The sequence below is a fragment of the Phascolarctos cinereus genome, unplaced genomic scaffold (assembly GCF_003287225.1).
Source record: "Phascolarctos cinereus isolate Bilbo 61053 unplaced genomic scaffold, phaCin_HiC Scaffold_5;HRSCAF=322, whole genome shotgun sequence".
In the NCBI taxonomy this organism is placed as follows: Eukaryota; Metazoa; Chordata; class Mammalia; order Diprotodontia; family Phascolarctidae; genus Phascolarctos; species Phascolarctos cinereus.
The window spans coordinates 30,936,225-30,958,030 of record NW_027555958.1 but is presented as its reverse complement, the minus strand read 5'-3'; the positions used below and the strand labels follow the sequence as shown (position 1 = coordinate 30,958,030).

Genomic DNA, 21,806 nt, shown 5'->3' with positions numbered 1-21,806 from the left:
CTCAAGCCCCCCCAATCTCAACAACCAGCCATTCCAAGGCAGGCCAGGATTATGAGAGGAAGGTGAAGAGGCTGTATCTGGGGCAGGGTGATCCCCCCGAAAGGGGCCATCAGAAGCCCAGGACCAGAGGGGTCCTACATCCCAACCCCCTTCACTCACCACGGCAAGGTGCCCATTCTTGGCCTTGGCGATAAGGAGCTCAGAGCCAGGGGTGAAGTCAATGATACCATCTCTGCCTGGGCCACCAGCAAAGGTGATGCTAGTGGGGAAGGGCTTGATGAGATCCAAGATGGGACAGGCCCCCATCTGTTATCCCCTCGCTCCCTTTCCCCACCAGCCCTTCCAAAGCTCCTCTCACCGAAGCCTGGGCTTACCTGCCCTGGTTGATGTTAATGCAGTTGACTCGGTCTGCATTGAGGGCCAACTTGGTTATCGTCTCGATCACATGATCACTTTGGAGTACCACATCCCCCTAAAAGACCCAGGAGGTAGGCAGAAAGAGATGCTTAGCCTCTCCACGCCTGGAGTCCTGCAGCTCCGCAGCCAGGGCATCCCCACCCCCAAGATCTGTAAGATACAGCGATTCCAGGAGGCCCTCTATACGGCAGTGGGGGAGGAGCTCCAAATCACAAACCATGAAGCCAGGGGGAGCAGGGAAGAGGGGTTTTCAGGGGGAATTATAGAATGTAAGCTCCCTGAGGGCAGGAATTGTTTTTGCCTTTCTTTGCCTATACAGTACCTAGTGCAGTGACTAGTAAACAGTAGGCACCTAATAAATGATTACTGAGTGACGGGTGCAGAAAGGTCAGAGGTGTGTTCTCTTCCTCCCTCCTTTTCCTCCATGTCTGTAGAGGAATTCCCATAAGTCTCCTGAGGGCCGGTGGGAGGAGGAGGAGGGGATGTAACAAGCTCAGCCCCCAGCCCAACCCCCACACCTTCTGCTTGTTGTCCTCTCTCTGCACGTGGAGGACGAAAAGGCTGTCACTTAGGCTGCTGACGGAGATTCCTGGTGGGGGAAAGGTCAGGATGGTCAGCGGGATACTGTCTCCCCACCCCCTCCATCTCCACACAGGGCTGGGCTTGCTGAGCAAAGGGGACTGGGAAAGGCTGCCCTGGTGAGATGCCAGAGGACGAGGGAGGCTGAGAACAACACGAAGATGGGGATGGGGTGTGAGCCCTTGGGCGTCCTCTCCACAGGCTACCTGGGATCCACAGACCCCTCAGAGGCCACACCTAGGCCAACCCCCCTTCATTTAACAGATCGAAAGACAGAGGCCTGGGGAGGCTGGGGATGCGTCTGAGGTCACACAGGGTTGATGTCCCCGAGGCGGATCGGAAGCCAGGTCCTCTGACCAGAGCTGGCATTCCCTGGGCCTTTGCCCCCAGCCCATCCTCAGTCAAGATGGCACAGCGTGAAGACAGCCTGGCCCAGTCTCTCTGGGTGGCCCCTTACCGGTCAGGTTGGCGTATTCAATCCTCTGTTTGACCTTAGCCTCCTCCACAATGACCGCAGCACCAGGGGTCAGCAGCAGCTGCCGGGCCCGAGGCTTGTAGCCCTTCCGGTCATACTTGACCACAGGCACCGCGTACTGGAGGGAAAGGCACTGTTAGACTACTCTCTGGTGGCCCAGGTCCTTCTCAGAGCCTTCCAATCTCCATGGAACAAAACACCTCCAAGTTTCTGACTCCCCTGGGTCCACTCCTCTCCCTCAGTCCCATCTGGGGGTCATTCCATTATCCCTTCATATTCCAAAAAGAACAGAACGCAGGATTGGATGAAATGGCACTGAAGGTGAACACTGTGGGAGCAGGCCTCCAGGAAGGAACTGAGTAAACAGAGTGCTGGACTCTGTGTGGTCCACTATGACCTCTCACTTCTCTTCTCAGACTATCTCTTACTTCTCCCACCCCACTAGAGTATTAGCTCCTTATGAGCAGGATGGTACTTGTATTCCCAGGGGCTAGGATATGATAGGTGCTTAATAAATACTTATTGACTGGCTCTCCTGCCATTCCTCTTGCTTCCCATTCTGAGAGCTCTTAACTGGGTTTCGACATAGTTTTGAACTGCCACCATCAGTCCTGCTCCCATAGTTCCCTCCTGCTTCTTTCTCTGGGATCCCAAACAGGAGGCTCACCTGGACAGGCTCACTGCCTAGGGCCTGGAGCACTTTGGGGCTGATCTCATCAGCAGCTAGAAAAGACAGAGAGATGGGAGGTGGGAAAACTGCTGGAGGAAGTCGATATTGGAAGGAAATGAGAAAGAAGAAAACTCAAGTGGAAGTGAAGTAGGAAGTTAGTCAAGTGGGATAGTGGACAAGGGAAGCGGGGGCAGACAAAGTGACGTCATAGAGAAGGGGGCCCACGGAAAGGGGAATTATAGGGAAGGGGGGCAGAGAAAGGGGCGTCATGGGGAAGGGGGGCCCAGAGAAAGGGGAATTATAGGGAAGGAGGGGCCCAGAGAAAGGGATGGAGATAAGGGGCCCAGGGAAAGGAGTGTCATGAGGAGGGGGGCCCCAGGGAAAGGGACGTCATGGGGAAGGGAGGCCCAGGGAAAGGGGCATTATGGGGAAGGGGTGGTGGGAGGGTGGAATGTCATACCAAGCCGAGTGTTGATGAAGAGTCTGGGGACACTCTGAGGATAGTTATCTTTCCTGCCCTTGAAAACCTCACTGGCCACAGCTTTCTGATGCAGCTATTGAGACAAGAGGGGGTTCCTGACCAACAGCTCAACAGTGCCACACCCTCATCCTTTGGTATAACATAAGCTTCTGTTTTTCAGTTCTTCCTCTTGCATCTCCAGTGCCTAGCATATTGCCTTGCACACAGTAGGCATTTTAATAATTGCTATCATTTCTATAGCACTTTAAAGTTTGCAAAGCACTTAACACAGATTCACTCATTTGTTCCTCAACAATCCTGGGAGACAGGTGCTACGATTATTCTACTTTACAGATGGGGAAACTGAGGCATATCAAGGTTCAGTGACTTGCCCAAGGCCACAGAGCTAGCATGTGTCTGAAATAGGATTTGAACTAAGGTTTCCCTGACTCCTAGTATACTTCACTGCTTCAATAATAACGCACCACCAATACTAAATGCTCTGAGCTTTTCTTTTCTTTTCTTTTCTTTTCTTCTTAGGCAATTGGGGTTAAGTGACTTGCCCAGGGTCACACAGCTAGTAAGTATCAAGTGTCTGTTCTGAGGCCAGATTTGAACTCAGGTCCTCCTGACTTCAGGGCCTGTACTCTATCCACTGTGCCACCTAGCTGCCCCCTGAGCTTTTCTTGATTAAGAAATGTACCCTCTTTCTGAGATGTCAGTGGGGAAACAGACAAAGGACCAGATCTGGAAGCTCCAGATTCATCTTAGGTCCCACCTTCTCTTACCCTCCCATGTCCCCAGTACAATGGGATTCAACATGTTTAAAGTACTAATAATATCCTGAAGAGGAAGAAATGGTTTAGAGAAGATAGCGTCAGAACTAGGAAAATCAGGGTTCATAAGCTGCCTTTGACACATATATCCTGTGTGCCCATGGACACGTCACTTAATTTGTCTGAGCCTCAGTTTACTCATCTGTAAAATGAAAGAACCAGAAGGTCTTTGCCAACTCTGTTTACGACCCTTTGGCCCCATCCTGCTCTGTGCTCAGCACCTGTCTTTCTCTTGATTTCCATAACACCCGGGATAGTAAACGTCCCTGGGTTCTGGTCCTGGCCCCGAGACTGAGTGGCCCCATGACTTCTGCTAAGTGTCTCCATCACTGTGCTCCAGGCTCCTTGCCTTCCCCTACATACCTCCCCCGGCAAGCCAGCTCACCTGCTGCTTCCATTCTGAACTGATACTCCGGCAGTATTTCCACACCATGTTTCTCATACATAGCTCCCTCAGCTGCTCGGAAGCCTGGGAGGACAAGAAATGAAGTTAGAGGGAGCAGGAGGGAGGGGAAAGGTTGGCTGGGGGCTGTGGACAGATGTCCCTGGGGAAAGAGCCCAAGGATGGAGCTGGGGACCTCGGACTGTCCTGTGTGTCTCGTTCATGACTCCAGCCCCCAACGAGGACCCAAGTTCCAATCCTGGACCTGACACCACTATCCTTGTGACCTCAGGCAAGTCCCTGCATCCTCAGGACCTCAGTTTCCTCACCTGTAAAACAAAGGGGCTAGTCTAGAACAGAGATTAAAATGTAATTGGGAAATATTTCACAAAATCAATTAAAAAAAACCCAATCCACGTCACTTTGTGGCTTTCTAAGTCAATATGTGAGGGATCTGGTTTCTGTTTGAGTTTGACACCATTGGTCTAGAAGAACTCTTCCAGCTCAAAACCTATGATCCTATGAAGTTGAAGCCAGAAGGTCCTGGATTCAAATCCTACCTTTGCTCCTTACTACTTGTGGGACCTTAGGAAAAAAATCATGTGACTTCTTAGGATCTCAGTTTTCCCATCTGTTAAAACAAGAGGGTTGAAGTAGATGCCTGAGGTCCAACGTGGCTATAAATGTTCTCAATTTTTAAACACCTTCCTCTCCAAACTCCAGTGGGCCTACTGCTTTCTACTACTATGTTCTCTATGGCGTGGGTGTTTTGTCATGCCAACTTGTTCTTAAGCTGAAGGCCTGGACCTCAGCAGTGTCCAGTGCAGGGCTGGGTCAGCACTCACTAACGAATTAGGGTTAGATCAGTTCCCGGAGGAACATGGGATGTGAAATTGAGAATTTAAGGAATCTTAAGACGTCATCAGTGAGGAAACTGAAGCCCTGGGAGGCCACGGGGTCAGATTTCTATCTTGAAGGTCATCCAGTCTAACCTTTTCACTTTACAGATAAGGTAACTGAGGCAGTGACTTGCCCAGAGTCACACAGCTAGTAAGTGTCTGAGTTTCAAATGGACCCCAAGCATTTCCCCCTTCCGAGCCTATCACACTGCTTGGCCTCTACACTGTCCAGCCTCCTCGGACCTCATGCAGGGCAGGAGGAGGGGTGGGCCACGTTTTGTCCAGCACGTTCCGGGGCAGGTGCCGCCGCAGATTCAGCAGGAAGGAACACCGAACAAAATCCAAGAAGAAGGCATTTTCAGGGCACCTGGGTGCACGGCGAAGGATGAAGCCTTGGATTAGCCTTGGGAAGAGAGGGAGGGATGGAGGTCAGCATGTTAATGAAAACAGCTCACTGAGGATTTTCCTCCTAAAAACCTAGGTTCAAATCCTCTTCCAATTGCTTACTTCCTGTGTAATTGTGGACAAGGCATTTGGACCTCAGTTTCCTCCTCTGTAAAATGAGGAGGCTGGATCACAGGACCTCTGAGGTCATTTCCAACTCTAGAGCTATGATTATGTGAGCCTACATCCCATCTGTAAGGAATGAGGCCCATTTTACAGATGAGTAACTTGGAGCCCTGCCCAAGGCTACCCAGCTGAGACTGAAATCCTGGTCTAGAGACTTTTCCCAACACACAACATCCCATTGTCATGATGGGGACCCATCACTGGTGATCTGCTCCCAATTGCAGGGATCACTCCCAATACAGAAAGCCAACCCCTCCTCCCCAGTCCCAATGGGGGACGCTATCAGGGACCTCCCAAACTCACTGTCGGATCATGTTGGCTGCCTGTTTCCTCTTGGCCGCTTTCCTCCGGCCCAGGGTCCCCCGCCACCATGACTGGATACAGATAGCTGTAGAGTGAACAGATGACTGCTCACCTCCATTGTCTAAGGACAACCCTGACCTTGGGCTCTCATCCCAAAGGATCTGGGCCTCTGGCTTCAGATGGCAAGAAAAGACTCTGAGCCCCCTCCTTGAACCGTCAATTCTCCTCTCCTCTCCCCTACCTCCACCAGATCTACTAACCTGCACGCTTCACTCGTAAGAATTTCTGTCTCCAATGGTATCCCCTCCATGACGCCTGGATCTTTGTGGCTGGGATTTCAGAAAGCCAATGAACAAACATTTACTCATCATTAGCATTGTCTTAGAGCGAAAAGAGCTTTTGTCCCAGAGTCAAGAGGGTCTGGGTTCAAATCCCACCTTTTTAGTCAGGTAACCTTGGGCAAGGCACCTAATTCTCTCGGTCTCAGTTTCCTCATCTACAGAATGAGCTGGTTCTTTTAATCTCCAAATCTATGATTCTCTTATTCTTCCAATTGCACAGGCCCAAAGTAGATAACCTTTGGGTCTCACCAAAACCTGTAAACCAGCTTTGTCCCCGGCTCTGACGAGTTTACCTCTAGTTGAAGAGAGAGTGTAGGGCCTGGAGTTGGGAAGACCCGAGTTCTAATGTGAACTCAGATACTCACTAGCTGTGTGACCCTGAGCAAGTCACTTAACTCTGTTTGCCTTAGTTTCCTCATCTGTAAAATAAGCTGGAGAAGGACATGGCAAACCACTTCAATATCTTGGCCAAGAAAACCCCAAATAGGGTCACAGAGTCAGACACAGCTAAAACAACCAGAGAAAGACCAGCCAAAAGCAACCAACGGAGAGACAACAAAGAGTGATTGGCAGACAGCTGGCCGGGGAGGCGGGAGGCCCCGAGTTTAAGGCTAGCCTCAGACTGCGTGATTCTCACAAAGTCGCCTCTTGGCGCCCCTAGGAGCCTCTCTAAAACCCCACGGCTGCAGAAAAGATGCTCGCCTGCATTGAAGGAACTAATTTCTGAACGGGGAGTTCCCAATACTAGTGATCCCACAGGTTCAGACCAACAAGAAAAGAAAGGCAAGTTCTAAAGCCAGCACAGAGAGGAAGCAGCACACCGTCCTGGCAAGAGTAGCGGCCTTGGGAGTCCGGAGATCTGGCTTTGGAGCCCTTCTGGGCCTGGCAGGGCCGCACTCTAACCCTGGGCTTCCCTGTGAGGCGAGCATCCTTTGCACTCCCCACATCTCAGGGCTGCCGGGAACACTCTGGTTAGTGTCGACCAAAGATGCTACGGAAGCCAGCGGAGAAAGCTTCCGAGGCCCGGTCAGGGTGGGAGCAGAAGCTGAGAGCTGTGAGAGAACTCTGAGGCCATCTGAGAGTGACTTGTCCAAGGTCACCCAGGTAAGATCTGAACCCATGTTCTCTGACTACAGACCCAAGAGTTACCTGCTCAGGCCAGCTTCCTGAAGGGGAGATCCCAGCCTAGCTGCGGAGCTAGAAGGGTCCAAAGAGGCTGTCTGGTTCAACCCCCATTTTACAGAAGAGAAGACGGAGAGTGAAGGGGAGTGAAGCCATTAAGGAATCTTAAGACGTCACCAGTGAGGAAACTGAAGCCCTGGGAGGCCATGGGGTCAGATTTCTATCTTGAAGATCATCCGGTCTAACCTCTTCACTTTACAGATAAGGAAACTGAGGCAGTGACTTGCCCCGAGTCACACAGCTACTAAGTGCCTGAGTAAAGCCATTTGCCCGAAGTCATCAAAAGTGGGGATTTGAATCCAAGTCCTTTGACTCTAGAACCGGGGCTGTATGGAGATGGTGGGACTGGATAAAGATGGAATCCAAAAGGACGGGACCGAAGCCAGGATGACAGAGCCACCCTGGCCCCACCCCAAGGACTCTCACCCAGGCTCTGCTTCCTCACTTCCAGAGCGTCTTCTGTGGCAAAAAGCGTCTTGGGGAAGCGGATGAAGATCTTGGTTCTGGAGGAGGGAAGGAGGATGCAGTGTGGCCACAGCCACCAGCAGCCGCTCTCCCCCAGCCCCCTGTGCGAGGCCCCAGCGGGGCCTGACTACTCACTTGCCCAGCTTGTATTCCTCAGGCTTGTAGCCAAGGTGCTGGATCAGGACCGACACCCCATCCTGCGGCCGCCCGTCCCAGGTGGGCCACGTCTCTGGACACAAGGACTTGTACCTGCAGAGGAGACAGAGTGAGCGCTAGCCTCGTTCACCACTCTGGAGAGAGAAGGGGTGTGTGACCGACTGAGTGTGGCAGTGTGTGTGACTCAGTGTGTGAGATGGAAGAAAGTGTGAGTGTGACAGAGCATGTGACTGAGAGTGTATGGGAGAGTGTGTGTGTGGCTGTGTATGTGTTTGATATGAGAAAATGTGTGTGAGTGTGACTGAGTGAATGTGACATATAAGAAAGTGTGTGAATTATGACAGTACATATGACCGCGTATGGGGGGAGTATGTGGGGGGGGGAGCGCATGTGTGTGATATGAGAAAAAGTGTGTGAGTGTGACTGAGTAAGTGTGTGTGATATGAAAAAGTGTTGAGTGTGACTATGTGTGTGCATGTGATATGAGAAAGTTTAAGTGTGTGTGAGAGTGTGGGGGGAGTGCATGTGTGTGATATGAGAGAAAGTACATATGAGTGTGACTGAGTGTGTGTGCATGTGACTGTGTGTGTGACATGAGAAAGTGTGAGTGTGCGTGAGAGTGGGGGGAGTATATGTATGTGATATGAGAGAGTGTGTGTGTGTGAACTGAGTGTGTGCATGTGTGTGATATGAGAAAGCATGTGTGTGTCACTGAGTGTGTGTATATGCATGTGTGCATGCGTGAGCCCACGTGTCCCTGGCTAGAACCCAAACGGCCCCTTCCGCTTTGGGGGTCCAAACCCTGGGCTCTGGGCTCTTGGCCCCTGACCCTTAATCTACCTCAAATAACCACATGGACAGAGGGAGTCCAGTGGGGGAGGCCTGGGCTGTGGGCCCAGCTTTGCCGCTCACGCCAATGTGACCCCAAGAAAGCATGGTGAAGAGGCTTGCCCATGATCCCACAGAGATGCAGTAGGCACAGAAGGCTGGATTTGGAGTGAGGAAGACCCGGGTTCAAATCCAGGCTTAAGACCAGGACTACCAGTGTAACCCTGGCTTAAAGGACTTTACCTCTCTGGGCCTCAGCTTCTGCCTCTGGAAAATTAGGAGATTAGACCTATATCAAAGTGTTTCCCATTTTAGGGAGGGAGAAGGGGAGGGAGAAAAATTTAGAACTCAAAAATTTTTTAAAATGAATGTTAAAAATTATCTTTACGTGTAACTGGGGAAAATATTATTTAAAAAAATAGGTTAGACTCAGTTGCCTCTATGGTCCCTTCCGGCTTCAGATCTAGGGTATGAGGCTGTGATCTGAAGTCTCTTAATCTGAACCTCAGTTTTCTCAGCTGTAAAATCAGGAGGCCACTAATGTCTCCAAGGTCCTTTCCAGCTTTAAACTCTATGATACCTAAGGCGTCAGGGCTGGGCCTTGAGGACAGGTCCCCAGACTCCACCAATTCTCCAAGAGGAGACAGTGCGTGCTAGCCCGAAAGCTGGGGGGCTGCTGGGACAGTAGGTACAAGATTACTTAAGAGTGAATGGCCTTGGTGAGGATGGGGAGACTGCCAGGAAAACCCCGAGGGGGAAAGCGCCTTCAGAATGTCTCTACATACATAGAGACAGACCTATCTACACACATATACAGACACAGAGAACTACATACATACCCTACACATGTAAACATGTACATATAATACACACATACAAAACACCCACATATATAAGCTCCTACAGAGTTGTGGAAAGCAAACTGGATTTGGATTCCAAAGACCTGGGTTCGAATCCTGCCTTTACCATTTACTACCTATGGGACAACAGCATAAGGGAAAGGGCGCTGACTCTGGAGCTGGGTTCGAATTCTGGTTCAGCTCCTTACTCCCTGTGTGACTTTGGGTAAGTCACTTGGCCTCTCTGGGGCTCAGTTCACTCATCTAAAAGTCGGGTGACAAAATCACAGGCTAACAGACAATGGCTGGTGTTTGTATGGCACTTGAAGAATGTCACTTCCTTCTGAGTGGGGGCTGCTTTATTTTTGCCTTTGAATCCTCATCTGGATGGTTAGGTGATGCAGTGCATGGAGCACTGAGCCTGGAGTCAGGAAGACCTGAGTTCAAATCCCGCCTCACAGCGTGACCCTGGTCAAGTCACTTCACTCTGTTTGCCTCAGTTTCCTCATTTGTCAAATGAGCTGGAGAAGGAAATCGCAAACCACTCCAGTATCTTTACCAAGAAAACCCCAAATGGGATCACAGAGAGTTGGACACAACTGAAAAATGAGTGAAAAGCAACAAAAATCCTTAGCATTCTAAGGTCTACCAAAGCCCTTATAAGATTAGCTCATCTGCTCTTCACAATAACCCTGTGACTTGGGTTGTTATTACTGTCCCCATTTTACAGAAAAGGAAACTGAGGCTCACAGGGGCTAAGTAACTCATCTAGAATCACACAGCTGCTAAGTGACAGAGGCAGGATCTGAACCGAGATCTTCTTCACCCCAAGTCCAATACTCTACCCACTTTGTCAAGCAACAGACCTCAAAGGCCAGCAAGTTCAACCCCCATATTTCCCAGCTGTGGCCCAGAGAGGGCATGGTGCTTGCCCAAAGTCACAAAGCAAATGGAAGAGTTGGGATCTGAACTCAGATTCTTTGCCTCCCAAATTCAGTGCCTGTTCAAATGGACTCTGCTCCTCCCTCCTTTCTATCTCTACATCTCTGAACAAGGGCAGCCAGGTGGCGCAGTGGATAGAGCACTGGCCCTGAAGTCAGGAGGACCTGAGTTCAAATCCAGCCTCAGACCAAACACTTGACACTCACTAGCTGTCTTACTTAACCCCACTGCCTAACAAAAAAACCTAAATAAACAAACAAATAAATAAATCTCTGAACCGCCAGCCTCTGTCCTTCCCATTCCCTGGTGCTTCCCCTGCTCCCCAAGCCACACCCTCCCATCTTCTTCCAGCCCCACACACCTCTGGAGGAAGTTCTCATATTTGCGCCTATAGGCAAAGCCGGCTCTCCGGACCCGCAGATTCTCCAGCAGCCCCAGATATTTCACCTGGTGTCGGATAAGCACCTCGTCAAACCGACCTGGGGAGGGGGAGAGAGAGTGCAAATCACTTAACCAACCATCTGGGCCTCAGTTCTCACATCCGGAAAATGGGGGCACTGGAGGGAGATCTGGATAGAGACAAGGACAGATCCATGAAGTCTGGGCCAATCCCACCTCCCTGTACTCTGCAAGTCTGGTGTGGTCCCAAATGAGGGTCCTGTCAGTGAGGAAATGGCTTGGTTACAACAGATGCCACCCTCAAGTCGGACTCGGCCACTAAGAAGTGTCAGGGCTGGGACTTGATGACAGTCCTCGGACTCACTAAAAACCACCCCCAACTCTCCAGATGGAGAAGGGCCCATCCCAGGAGCAGAGGGCTGCTGGGTTTGCTCAAAGCAAGTATCCTCAGTGAAGAGGAGACCCAAAGATAAAAGCTGGGGAGAAAGCGTTCATGCCGAGTTTCCTTCTTTTGACACTTTGGGGGCAGAGGGGAGCGGGCTCCTTTCCAGCTCTGACATTCCTGGTCTTCCCAGGAGAGAAACAGGATAGTGAGTGGGGTGCACTCAGGTGGGAGGCAGGGAAGGGGTGTCTCCCCTCACCTGGCTGTTTGGCGTCATTGGGCTTGATACAGCGAATATAGGCAGGTTCTTTGGACATGAGGATCTCAACCAATTGGAACAGACTCGCCTTAAACTGCGTGGCTGCCTGCAAGTCAAGGTGACAGGCATTTATGAAACACCTACTATGTGCCAGGCACAGTGCTAAGAACTAGAGACAAAAAAAGGTCAGAAGGAAAGGGAAGGTCTATGGGCTTGGGGATGGGGAAGATGATGGAGTCATTGGGGGAATACGGTGGGAGGTAAGGGGAGAAAGAATGTAGTCTGACATCCCACTGAGTCCTGGGGAGAAGGAGCCGAGCCCTGCACAGTCCCAGAGACAGACAGACAGACAGACAGACACACACACACACACACACACACACACACACACACACACACACACACACACACACAGAGACACACACAGTCTCCTCTCACAGCCCCTGATGTGCTCGCACCGTCTCCGGCCTCTTCTTGTCTGTGAGCTCGCTCCTGTCGAAGCACTGGCTCAGGATGGGGTTTTCAGAGCTGCACATGGTCTGTGGGAAGGAAGGGAAGACACTGAGGAGGGATATCCCCCGTGGGAGGCGGGAGAGTCAGAGCTTTCCGTATCCCTGCTCCAGAAAAAAAAAGAAACAATCCCCTCTTGATATTGGTGGAAGGTCTAGGCGTCCCCTGATGTTCATTTCCTTTCTTAGGGGAGCCTAAACCATGGGGCGAATAGTGAGTCAGAAGGACCTTGGGACAACGGTAGAAAAGAGGGGGCCATGTGAGTCTGTAGGTGCCTTCTGTATTTGTTCAAGTGTTCCCATGAGTCTTTATTTTATGTCCTCTGCACTTTTGTTTAGTCAAAGAAAAGCTGTCCTTCAGCCAAAGATAAAAAGCCCCAGCCCCAGTGTGCCAACCTGTTTCCCCTTGCCGGGGGCCAGCCCTGCTTACCTCCTTCAGGTTACGAAACAGGAGGTCGTTGTTCTTGTCCAGAAACCCTGGCGAGAGGAACACAGGAAACAGGGTTTGGGAGGAGAGAAGGTCCCAGCAGAACGAGTGCCACATTTCAAAGGCAAAGCCAAGAAAACGGGATGAGTCAGGCAGGAGGGGGAGGGGTTGTGCCCTGTGGGCCCCAGCCAGTCACTTACCTGTCACACTGTAGGTCACCTCCCCGGCATAGTGCAAAAGACGGAATTCACCTCGACCCAAGGATTTCCTTGTCCGCTGGTCAGCCAACTTGTGACTAGGGGAGGGGAAGAGGAAAAAGGGCAGGTGGTGAGAAGGTGGCTCAAGGTGCTGCTCTTCAGAGCTGGGGTTCCCAGAGAGACTTTGGTTGAAGCCTTGCCACCGTGGCCAAGTTCAGATTCAGTTCATCAATAAGAATTTATTAAGTGTCTCTGTCGGGCCAGGCACTGGGCATACCGAGAAGAAATAAAAGCCAAAGAGCTTCTGTGTTCCATGAATTTGCGTCCTATTTAGGGGAGACAGACATGAACGGACATGGGTAGATACATGGCCATTTCTGATGGGGATGGCACTGCCAGCTGGGCTGGGGAGAATCGGGAAAGGTCTGTAGACTATGGTGCTTGGGCTGAGCCCTAAAGAACATCTGGGGCTCTAGGAGTGGAAATTTGACTACAAGAGGAGAGAATGCCATGTGAAAGTTGGACATCGTGAAGCATGCCTCAAAATAGAGAAGAGGCTGAGTCCAAAAGAGCCTGGCTCTGGCGGTGGGCAACGGGGTGCAACCTAAAGAGTGGGAGGATTTGTTACCTGTGCAGCTTGGAACAAGTAATTTCGCCTCTCTAAGCCTGAGTTTCCCTCTCTGTAAAATGAAGAGGTTAGACCACATGGCCTCCAAGGTCCCTTTCAGCGCTACATCTATGAACGATGATCCCTCACTTCTGAAAGCAACTGTCACATGATGCTTTCTTGGGCTCTTGTTTAAGCCTGCCAACAGGAACGTGAGGAAGGCAGGGCAGACAGAGCCAGGCAAGCCTCAGGGCTCCAGTAACTCCTGCCTGGACCATGGGCCAGCCAGGACCAGGGCCTCACCATCTGCTGCTCTGCTTCCCCTCTCTGCCCTCTTAGGATCAATAATCAAACCAACATGACCACTGTTACTATGAAGTATATAAGAGAGTGTTGTCCTATAGCTCCACTCAGCATCCCGGGGATTCCAGAGTTCCCATCCCTGGCCAGCTCCCCTCTCCCTGCCCCCCTTATTCCTATCACTATCATCCCCATACCTCCTATTTGTCTATTTCTATTGCAGCTTTTTGTGGTGCCCTCTGAAGTTCCTGTTATATTGTTAATAAAAATAAATAATTAATTTTAGACTAAGGTCCACCCATCAGAAATTGCTTTGTATATACTTTATATTTAATTCTCCATAGACATGTTGCTTCCCCTAAAAGAATATCAGCTCCTCTCGTGTGGGGTCTGCTTTCTTATTACCTTTCTATCCCTAACACATAGCACAGTGCAGACACATAAAAGGCACATAATAATACTTGGATTATTAGTAATGATCACAACAGTAAAAATTATTAAAATACCAACAAAAAAATCCAAGAGAACTACAAATCTGAGGAAAAGCAAAATAAAAACCTTTTCATTCCTCATTTGCGAAAAAGTTTACGCTCCCGTGTCTTGTCTGTCTTCTCCAAGAAAGATTTGAAGAATAATAGTAATAATAATGTTGTTAGTAGTAATAACAATAATTAAGACATTTTATTCTAAAATTAAATACCAACAAATACAATTCAAAATGATCATGCTTAAAGCAAGCCAGATCATTTAGAATTTGCCTTTTTAAAAGTCCATCTTAGTGGATAGAGCACCGACCCTGGATTCAGGAGGACCTGAGCTCAAATCCGGCCTCAGACACATAACACTTTACTAGCTGTGTGACCCTGGGCAAGTCACTAAACCCCATTGCCTACTAAAAAAAAAAAAGTCCATCTTGATGTTACCAAAGTAATAATGTCCCATGTACTCTCCCCATCTGCTTCTTCTATGCATTTTTTTGTTATTTCAGATTTTGACTCACCTCTCTTTATTTTTATAGATGAGGCAGCTGAGGCCCAGAGAAGTGAGTGACTTGCCTATGGTGTAGAAGAATGTGTCCCTCGGCTGGGAGTCAGACCTGATTTCGTTCCTGGCTCTGTCACTAACATATCCTCCGACTTTGGGCAAATCACATTTTTATTTACTAAGCCAGCCTGGCTTAACGAATAAAGTACTGAGTCCAGAAAGCCTTGGCTTCAAATCTCTCCCTTTCAATCAGTCAACCAATAAACATTTAGTAAGCACCTACTGTGTGCCAGGCACTGAGCTAGGTACTGGGGATACAAAAAGAGGCAAAAGACCGCTCCTGTCCTCAGGGAGATTACAATCTAACTCTTGTTGTGTGACCTCGGGGAAGTACTTAATTTCCACGTGCAGCTTCCTAGGCTCTTAAGTCACAGATTGGTGGTGATGTGAGTTAGTTCTCATGCTGAGAATTCCCCTTCATGCATCTGAATTTTTTCCTTTAAACAGCCGCAGTCCATGTACATAGTCATCTGTTTCTTCTGTGCATTTTTCTTTATTTCAGATTTTGTTGTCTCCCCTCTGTTTTTACAGATGAGGAAACTGAGGTAAGGGAGGTTAAGTGACTTGCTCAGAGTTACCCAACAAGTCACTGGTACATCTGATAAGAGAACCTGGGAGAGCTGAACAAGCAGCAGTTTCCGAAGGAGGAAGTAACTTACGAGCAGCAGACAAGAGGATGTCTTACTTGGAGAAGAGAGAGCAGACACTGACCCATTAACTTTTACATAAATAGGAAATGAAAAGGGGATGAAGGCTTGCAGTTCTCTTGGGAATCTGATTTTTTGCTGGTGTTTTAAAATCCCTCTGACCTCCTACATTTTAAATTCAGGCGGCTCTTTGGATTCCAAGCCAGTGTGAGAGCTCTTCCCTTATCACTGCTTCTGTTTGTTCCCGGCCTGGCATTGACATCCCCCTTGCTTCGGAAATAGGGGCTTCCACCAGCATTTAGTATAATGCGAGTTAGCTTTATTATTATTTTTTTAAGTTTCAGTGATAGCTTTTGTTTTTACACCTCAATCGCTTCCTAGTCTATCAAGGTGTCCTAACTGCCACTGAACTCTCCCTTATAATAAAGAAAAAGAGTCAAGCAACAGAGACCCAGGAAGATGGCACATGCCACATTCTGAACCTGAAGGCCCCCACCTCTCTGAGTAGAGAGAAGGATGTTTCCTCATGTGCTCTCCGGGACAGAGCTCACTCGTGACAATGTTTTCTTTTTACCATTATTGTGGTCACTAGTGTCTCGGCTTTAAGACTTTTAAAGCCAATATCTTATTTACACCTCTCCATTTCACAGAAGGGAAAGGAACATAATTCTTATTTTACAGATGGTAAAAGTCAGGCTCACAAGGAAAAATGATTCATCCAAGTTCACCCAAGGATGAGTCGGTGGTGATGCCAGAACTGAACCCAGGGGTCCTGACTCCCAGCCTGGGGTCCCTTTCCACTCCATGTGGGCAGGTCCCTTTCCCACTCTGAGCCTCAATTTCCTCTTCTCTAAAATGGGGGAGCTGCACTAGCTTGTGCCTAAGATTCTGCCCCACTCTAGATCTGAGGGCAGCATTTGGAGGTTACTGGGCAGCTTGCCTGGTGCAAACACCGAGCCCATGGGACCTCATTTTTCTCGTCCAGAAATCCTGGGGTTTGGGAGGGGAAAGAGCCCAGCGTGGCACACTGGGAAGGCCAAGCCAAGAGTCCTGATGGGCACTTGGGAGCTCGACCCACTCACGTCACAAAGTGTGGGTGGTGCTTCACCGTGTCCTCAAGCTTCTCCAGGAAGGTCAGGTCTGTGGCATCCCCAGGGCGAAGGCACTCCTCATCCTGGGAGGAAAGGGAGAGCGGCAGTAAAAGGCAGAGAGGACAGAGGGGTGTGTGCGACACATAAAACCATCATGGATACAGATAATATGGTGGGGAGCCACGGGACATAAGATGCGGGAATGAAAGGGAGGCCAGGAGGAGGAAACAGGGGAGCATCGCATGACACTGGGGAAGAAGGGGATGAAGGAATGCTCTTCTGATTGGGAGGACACACAGGAGAAGGAGGAAGAGCCAAAGACGGCCCCTTCCAGACCCAAGACAAGAGCCCCCAAATACTTTCTCCCCCCCCTCCTTCTGCCCTGGTCCTTCTCCACACCCTGCTCTTGGCTCAGTCTCAGACGGTCCCCCCGGTTTGGCCATGGAAGCTTTAGGGCAATGGAAGGAAAGAGGGCTGACATATCCTGGGCCCATGGCGCCCCCTCCCCCACCCTAACTGTCAGAGCCTCACCAGGATGGAGATGATGCCTTTGAACTTTTCCTCCACTAAGTCACAGATGATCTTGTTGTTGAGGTACGGCACTGGCTCCCACTGTGGCCGGACAAAGGGACACACGAGGCAGGTTAACTCCCTCCTTGGGGACTGGGGACATGCACCCACACCCCAACCACGTTGACAGGTCGCGCCGCCCACCCAGCAGAGGACACAGCCTGTGCAGAGAAGTTGGGGCCGATGCACCAGTGGTCAACCACGAGAGGCTTCCTACTCACAGCAATACCCTCTGCTTCGTATTCTTCCTGTTCTGACTTGAGGGTGAGCTCAATGAAGAGTTGCTGCAGCTTTTCATTACAGTAATTAATGCAGAATTGCTCAAAGCTAGAGAGACAGAAAGAGGCCCCCCAAAAAGACAGATTGATGGGAGATGGAGGGGAACCTCAAAAATTATCAGTGGGACTCATGGGGGAAACTATGAAAGGAATCAGTGGGAGATGCTGGGGGAGAGAAGGAGAGTGGCCAGTGGAAGAACACTAGTGAGACCGATGAGGGATGATCCTGGGGAGTCCGTGCTGGGAGTAACCAAATGGGGATGTTGCAGAACCCTGGGAAGAACTATGGGAAATTATGGGGGCGACCCTCAGAGCAATCAATCAATGGGAGATGCTGGGGGACGGATTCAGGGAGAAGACTGCAGGGACTTAGAGAAAATAGGGTGTTTGTGAGAGAAACACGAGATGGGTCAGAAGAAAGAGGAAGAGAAGAAAATGAGAAAGACAAGGAGTAAGGAAGGGAATGAGGAGGGGATGGAAGGGACGGGAAGGGAAGAACACAGAAAGATGGTCAAAGTTGAGGAGAAGAGAAAAAGACAAAGATAAAGGGCGGGCTGAGGTGGGCTGCGACAGCACCGACCTGTTGTGCTGGAAAACCTCGAAGCCGTAGATATCCACCAGCCCCAGGACGGTGGTGCCTCTCCAGCTGGGGAATTCTGGGTCCTAAAGTGGAACCAAAATCGCTCACTCATTCACTGCCCAGCTCAGAGAAAAGCATCTGTGCTAAAGCTCCCCTGGTACTCCCCAAGTGATAGATTGCTGATCTCTAGGAACCAGGACAAATCCCATTCCTACTGATGGATTGGGGGGTGGTGAGGAAAGTCATGGCGGGGCTTGGCAGGGCTTGGGGAGGTGGGAGATAGGGTAATGAGCTGGGAAGGAGGCCCCAGGAGCAGCCTCACCTTGAAAGCCAGTGACCTATTGATCTTATTCACCAGCCAGGAGAAGGTGCGGCTGTAGATGGCTTTGGCCAGGGCATCTCGGGCATATGCAGCCTGCTCCAGGTTCAGGGGGCTCAGGAGCTGGACAAGGACAAGTGAATGATAGATGGAGGATGTGCTCTCCCCCCCCCCTTCCCCATCCTCCACTCTGTTTTTTTCTTTTTTTGGCCCAGACCTTCTTTGGGGAAGGGAGCTTCTAGTGAGGCACCCTCTCACATTCTAGTCTTAGAATTCCTTGGGGCGCTGAGAAGGAAAGTGACTTTCCCAACATCATGTAGCTGGGATGTGTAAGACAGACCTCTTCTGACTCGCAGGCCATTTCTCCACCCATTCTGCCTTGCTGGCCCTTCCATCAGCCATTCTTCACCCTTGTCCCACAGCCCAGGAGGCTACAGATTCCCCGAAGATGGTTGTGGCCGGGACATCCATAAGGACGCAGCCACAACCGAGTGGAATGCTACTACCCCCTGCTCCCCAGCAGAGCATTTAGAAAGTACAACTCAGTCGAGTAGAAAGATCCCTTGCGCTGGGATCCAGACCCAGCTTTGGGTGACCTTGGCTGGGCCTCAGTTGACCTCTCCAGGCAGACGGGGATAGTGAATAATTTGTACCCTGCGTATGTTACAGGGTGCCTAGGAGAATCAGGTGAAACAGTAACGTCTGAGAAAAGTGCCCCGGACAATCCTGAGGCGCCATCCGCGTAATGGGTGCTCAGTGAAGGGCTATCCATGACCAAAAAGTGTAAAAGGTCGCTCTTGCTCTCACCTCCTCGCCCTTGGCAATGATCTTCCTGTGGGTCAGGGCTTCCTTCAGCATAGAGCCATCTACCTGAAGCAGCTGCCGACAGGAAACATGGCAGGGTCAGGGACTCAACCTTGACGTCGAGGCCAAAGCTGATCTCCCCTCCCTTCAGGGCACTGGGGCCACTCACTTACCCGGGTCAGGTACTTGATCTGATTCTCTGTGGTCACCTGGGCATTGCTCTGCTCGTCAGCGGCAAAGTGGATATTGCCCAGATGCAGCACACTGGCCACAATGCTCAGCAGGTCCTGTGGAGAGGGAGGGCCCCCATTAGGGACGGCTGAGGGTTCCATGGCAGCCAGGGACAGGGGCCATTGGGAGGAGGAGGCCAGAAGAAGGGGGGAAGGAGGAGGAAGATGTCAGAAGCAGAAGGGAGGAAGCCAGAGGCAGGCGGGGGAAGAGAAGGAGTGAGGGAACTGGGGGCAGGGGGGAGGAGGAGGAAGAAGAGGAAGAGGAGGAGGAGGAAACAAGGGGCAAGGGAGGTCATGAGCAAAGGCGGAAGGCGGGAAGAGTGATCACAAGCAGAAGGGAGTTTCAGGAAGCAGGGGAATTCCAGGCAAAAGAGCAGGGCTTGGGGGGAGGGAGCATTCCATTGGGCCTCCTCACCTCGATGTCATCTTCGTTGAAGTCGATGACAGAAAGAGCTTTCCTGACCACCTTCCAGTCACTCTTGTCATTGATGGATGTGACCTTGGCACATTGACCCTGCAGGAAGGGTAGGGGAAGAGTGAGCCTCTGCTAGAGTTCCCCCCTCCTCCCATCCCCCATCCCAGCCTCACACCAAGTTTAACAGCTTGGATGGCCACAGTAACAGAAAAGAATTGTGGGTATCTCTTAGCCCCATTCCCACGGTCCTGTTCTTCTACCCCCTTTCACCTTCACCAGGTACAAGTAGCTCTGGGGATTCCTCTCCAGACCTAGCCTCCGAAGTATCTCTTCCTCCCCTCCCTCCAGCAGTTGATAGAAGATATGGAAGTTTCTCTCCCCGTGATTTTGGTGAACGACTCGGGATTTTTCCAAGAGGTAACTGAGGATGTGTCCACCTACAGGGGCCCCCTGAGGAACAGGGGATGGGAGACGTGGTTAGAGCCAGAAGCAGGGGATAATGGGCACTTATACAGGACCAGAGATTTAGAGCCAAGGGACCTGAGAGGTCACCGAATCCAATGCCTTCATTTGACAGATGGGGAAATAGAGGCGCATATACAAGAGAGTCAGGGTGATTGGAGGGAGGAGGATGCTGGCATCTTGAGGGGATCAAGAAAGCCCCTGAGTGGGGCAGCTAGATGGCCCAGTGGATAGAGCACTAGCCCTGGATTCAGGAAGACCTGAGTTCAAATCTGGCCTCAGACACTTGACACTTACTAGCTGTGTGACCCTGGGCCAGTCACTTCACCCCATTACCTCACACACACTAAAAAAAAAGCCCCAGAGAAAGGTGGAGGAGATATGGAACAGAAGAGAGAAGAGTGGAGAGCTTAGGTTCACTCCCGTACTCCCTCATTCATTCACTGAGATCAGGACTTGGTCTATTACACAGTGTGCCTGCCCTCAAAGAGCTTCCAGTCTAGCTGGAAGTAAGAAGAGGCAGCGAGCTCCAAGTGAGAACATCTTCCACCATATCCCCAAGAGAGATCACGCTCCTCCCCATCAGTACCCTTGCTGGTCACCCCCCATACCTTGAAGTCAAACTGTACGTCCATGTATTTGCCAAATCGGCTGGAGTTGTCATTTCGAAGGGTCTTGGCATTTCCAAAGGCCTGGGGTGGGAGAAAGGGGAGGAGCTTTAGAGGAAAAGTCTCCCTCTACTGGAGATCAGTGATCTCTTTCCCAGACCCCACGTCCTCCCACTACAGCTTCTGCTCCTTAGCCCCCACCCCCCACCCCGCCAGGCCACCATTTTCCCGCTGCCCTTGGAGTCCCCCCTACCTCCAGCACAGGGTTACTCTGGAGCAGTCTGTCCCTTACGGCCCCTCCCCGCTCACTGGCAGGGCAGGTCTCAGCATAGAACTGCAGCAGCTTCTTGGTGGCCTCAGTCTTGCCTGCCCCACTCTCCCCGGATATCAGCACAGCCTGGTCCCTTCTCTCCGTGCGCAGCGCCCGGTACACCGTGTCAGCCACAGCAAACCTAAAGGGGCGTGGGGGTCAGACTGGGGGTGGGGGAAACACTGGGGGGGGAAGGTCAGACTGGGGGACATAGGGGGAGCAAATGTGAGGGAATGGGGGTCCCATGGGGGGAGGTGGAATTTGTGGGCGGGGTTCACAGGTAGATGGCTGGGGGATCACAGGTCAGGAAGTTACTTACTGACAGTCACCCAGGAAGGGGACATAAGGGAGGTGAAGGGGTTAGGGGTTCCAGGTCTATGTAATCAGGAGGTCAGTACCCAGGAAAGGTCACACTGGTTGGAAACCAGAGAGGTCACTCACAGGTGCGGGGGAACCTCATAGAAGCTGACACCCCGGTAACGTTCCATGTGCTGCCGGCTGTAGATCTGGAGGTCCCGGTAAGGGTTGACAGAGACCAGCACGGGTCCAATATAGGTCTGCAGAAGGGGGGACAGGACGAGAAGGTGAGGGTTCTCCAAAATGCTCCTGTAGCCTCCCTGCCCTCAGGTCCCCAGGCACCCATCCACCCTCACCCCCCCTCTCATTCCCTGGGGTCTTACATAGATGAGGTTTTCACGGAAGCGCCGTCTCAGGTTCTCGATGAACGCAGCTTCACTAGTGAAATTCTCAAGTAGCACAAAGTCCTGGACCCCAACACGGTCCCTCGCAGTCAGGGCACTCTCCATGCTGGTGATCCGTACTCCGTCACTACCGAGAGCCTGGGGAAGAACATCAGAGAGGTCTGTCAGAGCCCGGCTCCAGGGACGGAGGTCGGGGGAGACAAGGTATTCACCACATGGGAATGAAGGTGTCATCTATGAGGAAGCCTGGGGAGATAAAGATCATTGGAGAAGGGGGGATACCAGCATCCACGGAGTGCCCAGCGGGGTAAGGGACTGATTCT

General features: G+C 51.1%; 1 protein-coding gene across 3 annotated transcripts in view; it reads right to left on the bottom strand.

Moving 5' to 3' along the window:
- MYO1C (myosin IC) overlaps positions 1-21,806 on the bottom strand; it is a 45,249-nt gene that overhangs the window by 1,887 nt on the left and 21,556 nt on the right. For all 3 annotated transcript variants that reach the window (XM_021007013.2, XM_021007015.2, XM_021007014.2), the window contains exons 2-31: positions 21,463-21,621; positions 21,224-21,339; positions 20,726-20,924; positions 20,476-20,556; positions 19,673-19,852; positions 19,403-19,501; positions 18,931-19,044; positions 18,761-18,832; positions 17,957-18,076; positions 17,635-17,717; positions 16,998-17,103; positions 16,738-16,818; positions 16,198-16,289; positions 12,521-12,615; positions 12,324-12,370; positions 11,843-11,923; positions 11,385-11,490; positions 10,706-10,823; positions 7,715-7,828; positions 7,541-7,617; positions 5,852-5,920; positions 5,592-5,676; positions 4,962-5,121; positions 3,823-3,906; positions 2,602-2,695; positions 2,139-2,194; positions 1,454-1,589; positions 936-1,006; positions 375-472; positions 160-259 (exon numbers count right to left, since the gene is read on the bottom strand). In XM_021007013.2, the coding sequence (XP_020862672.1) occupies positions 160-259; positions 375-472; positions 936-1,006; positions 1,454-1,589; positions 2,139-2,194; positions 2,602-2,695; positions 3,823-3,906; positions 4,962-5,121; positions 5,592-5,676; positions 5,852-5,920; positions 7,541-7,617; positions 7,715-7,828; positions 10,706-10,823; positions 11,385-11,490; positions 11,843-11,923; positions 12,324-12,370; positions 12,521-12,615; positions 16,198-16,289; positions 16,738-16,818; positions 16,998-17,103; positions 17,635-17,717; positions 17,957-18,076; positions 18,761-18,832; positions 18,931-19,044; positions 19,403-19,501; positions 19,673-19,852; positions 20,476-20,556; positions 20,726-20,924; positions 21,224-21,339; positions 21,463-21,621 (3,093 nt within the window). The remainder of the gene's footprint in view (positions 1-159; positions 260-374; positions 473-935; positions 1,007-1,453; positions 1,590-2,138; positions 2,195-2,601; positions 2,696-3,822; positions 3,907-4,961; positions 5,122-5,591; positions 5,677-5,851; positions 5,921-7,540; positions 7,618-7,714; positions 7,829-10,705; positions 10,824-11,384; positions 11,491-11,842; positions 11,924-12,323; positions 12,371-12,520; positions 12,616-16,197; positions 16,290-16,737; positions 16,819-16,997; positions 17,104-17,634; positions 17,718-17,956; positions 18,077-18,760; positions 18,833-18,930; positions 19,045-19,402; positions 19,502-19,672; positions 19,853-20,475; positions 20,557-20,725; positions 20,925-21,223; positions 21,340-21,462; positions 21,622-21,806) is intronic.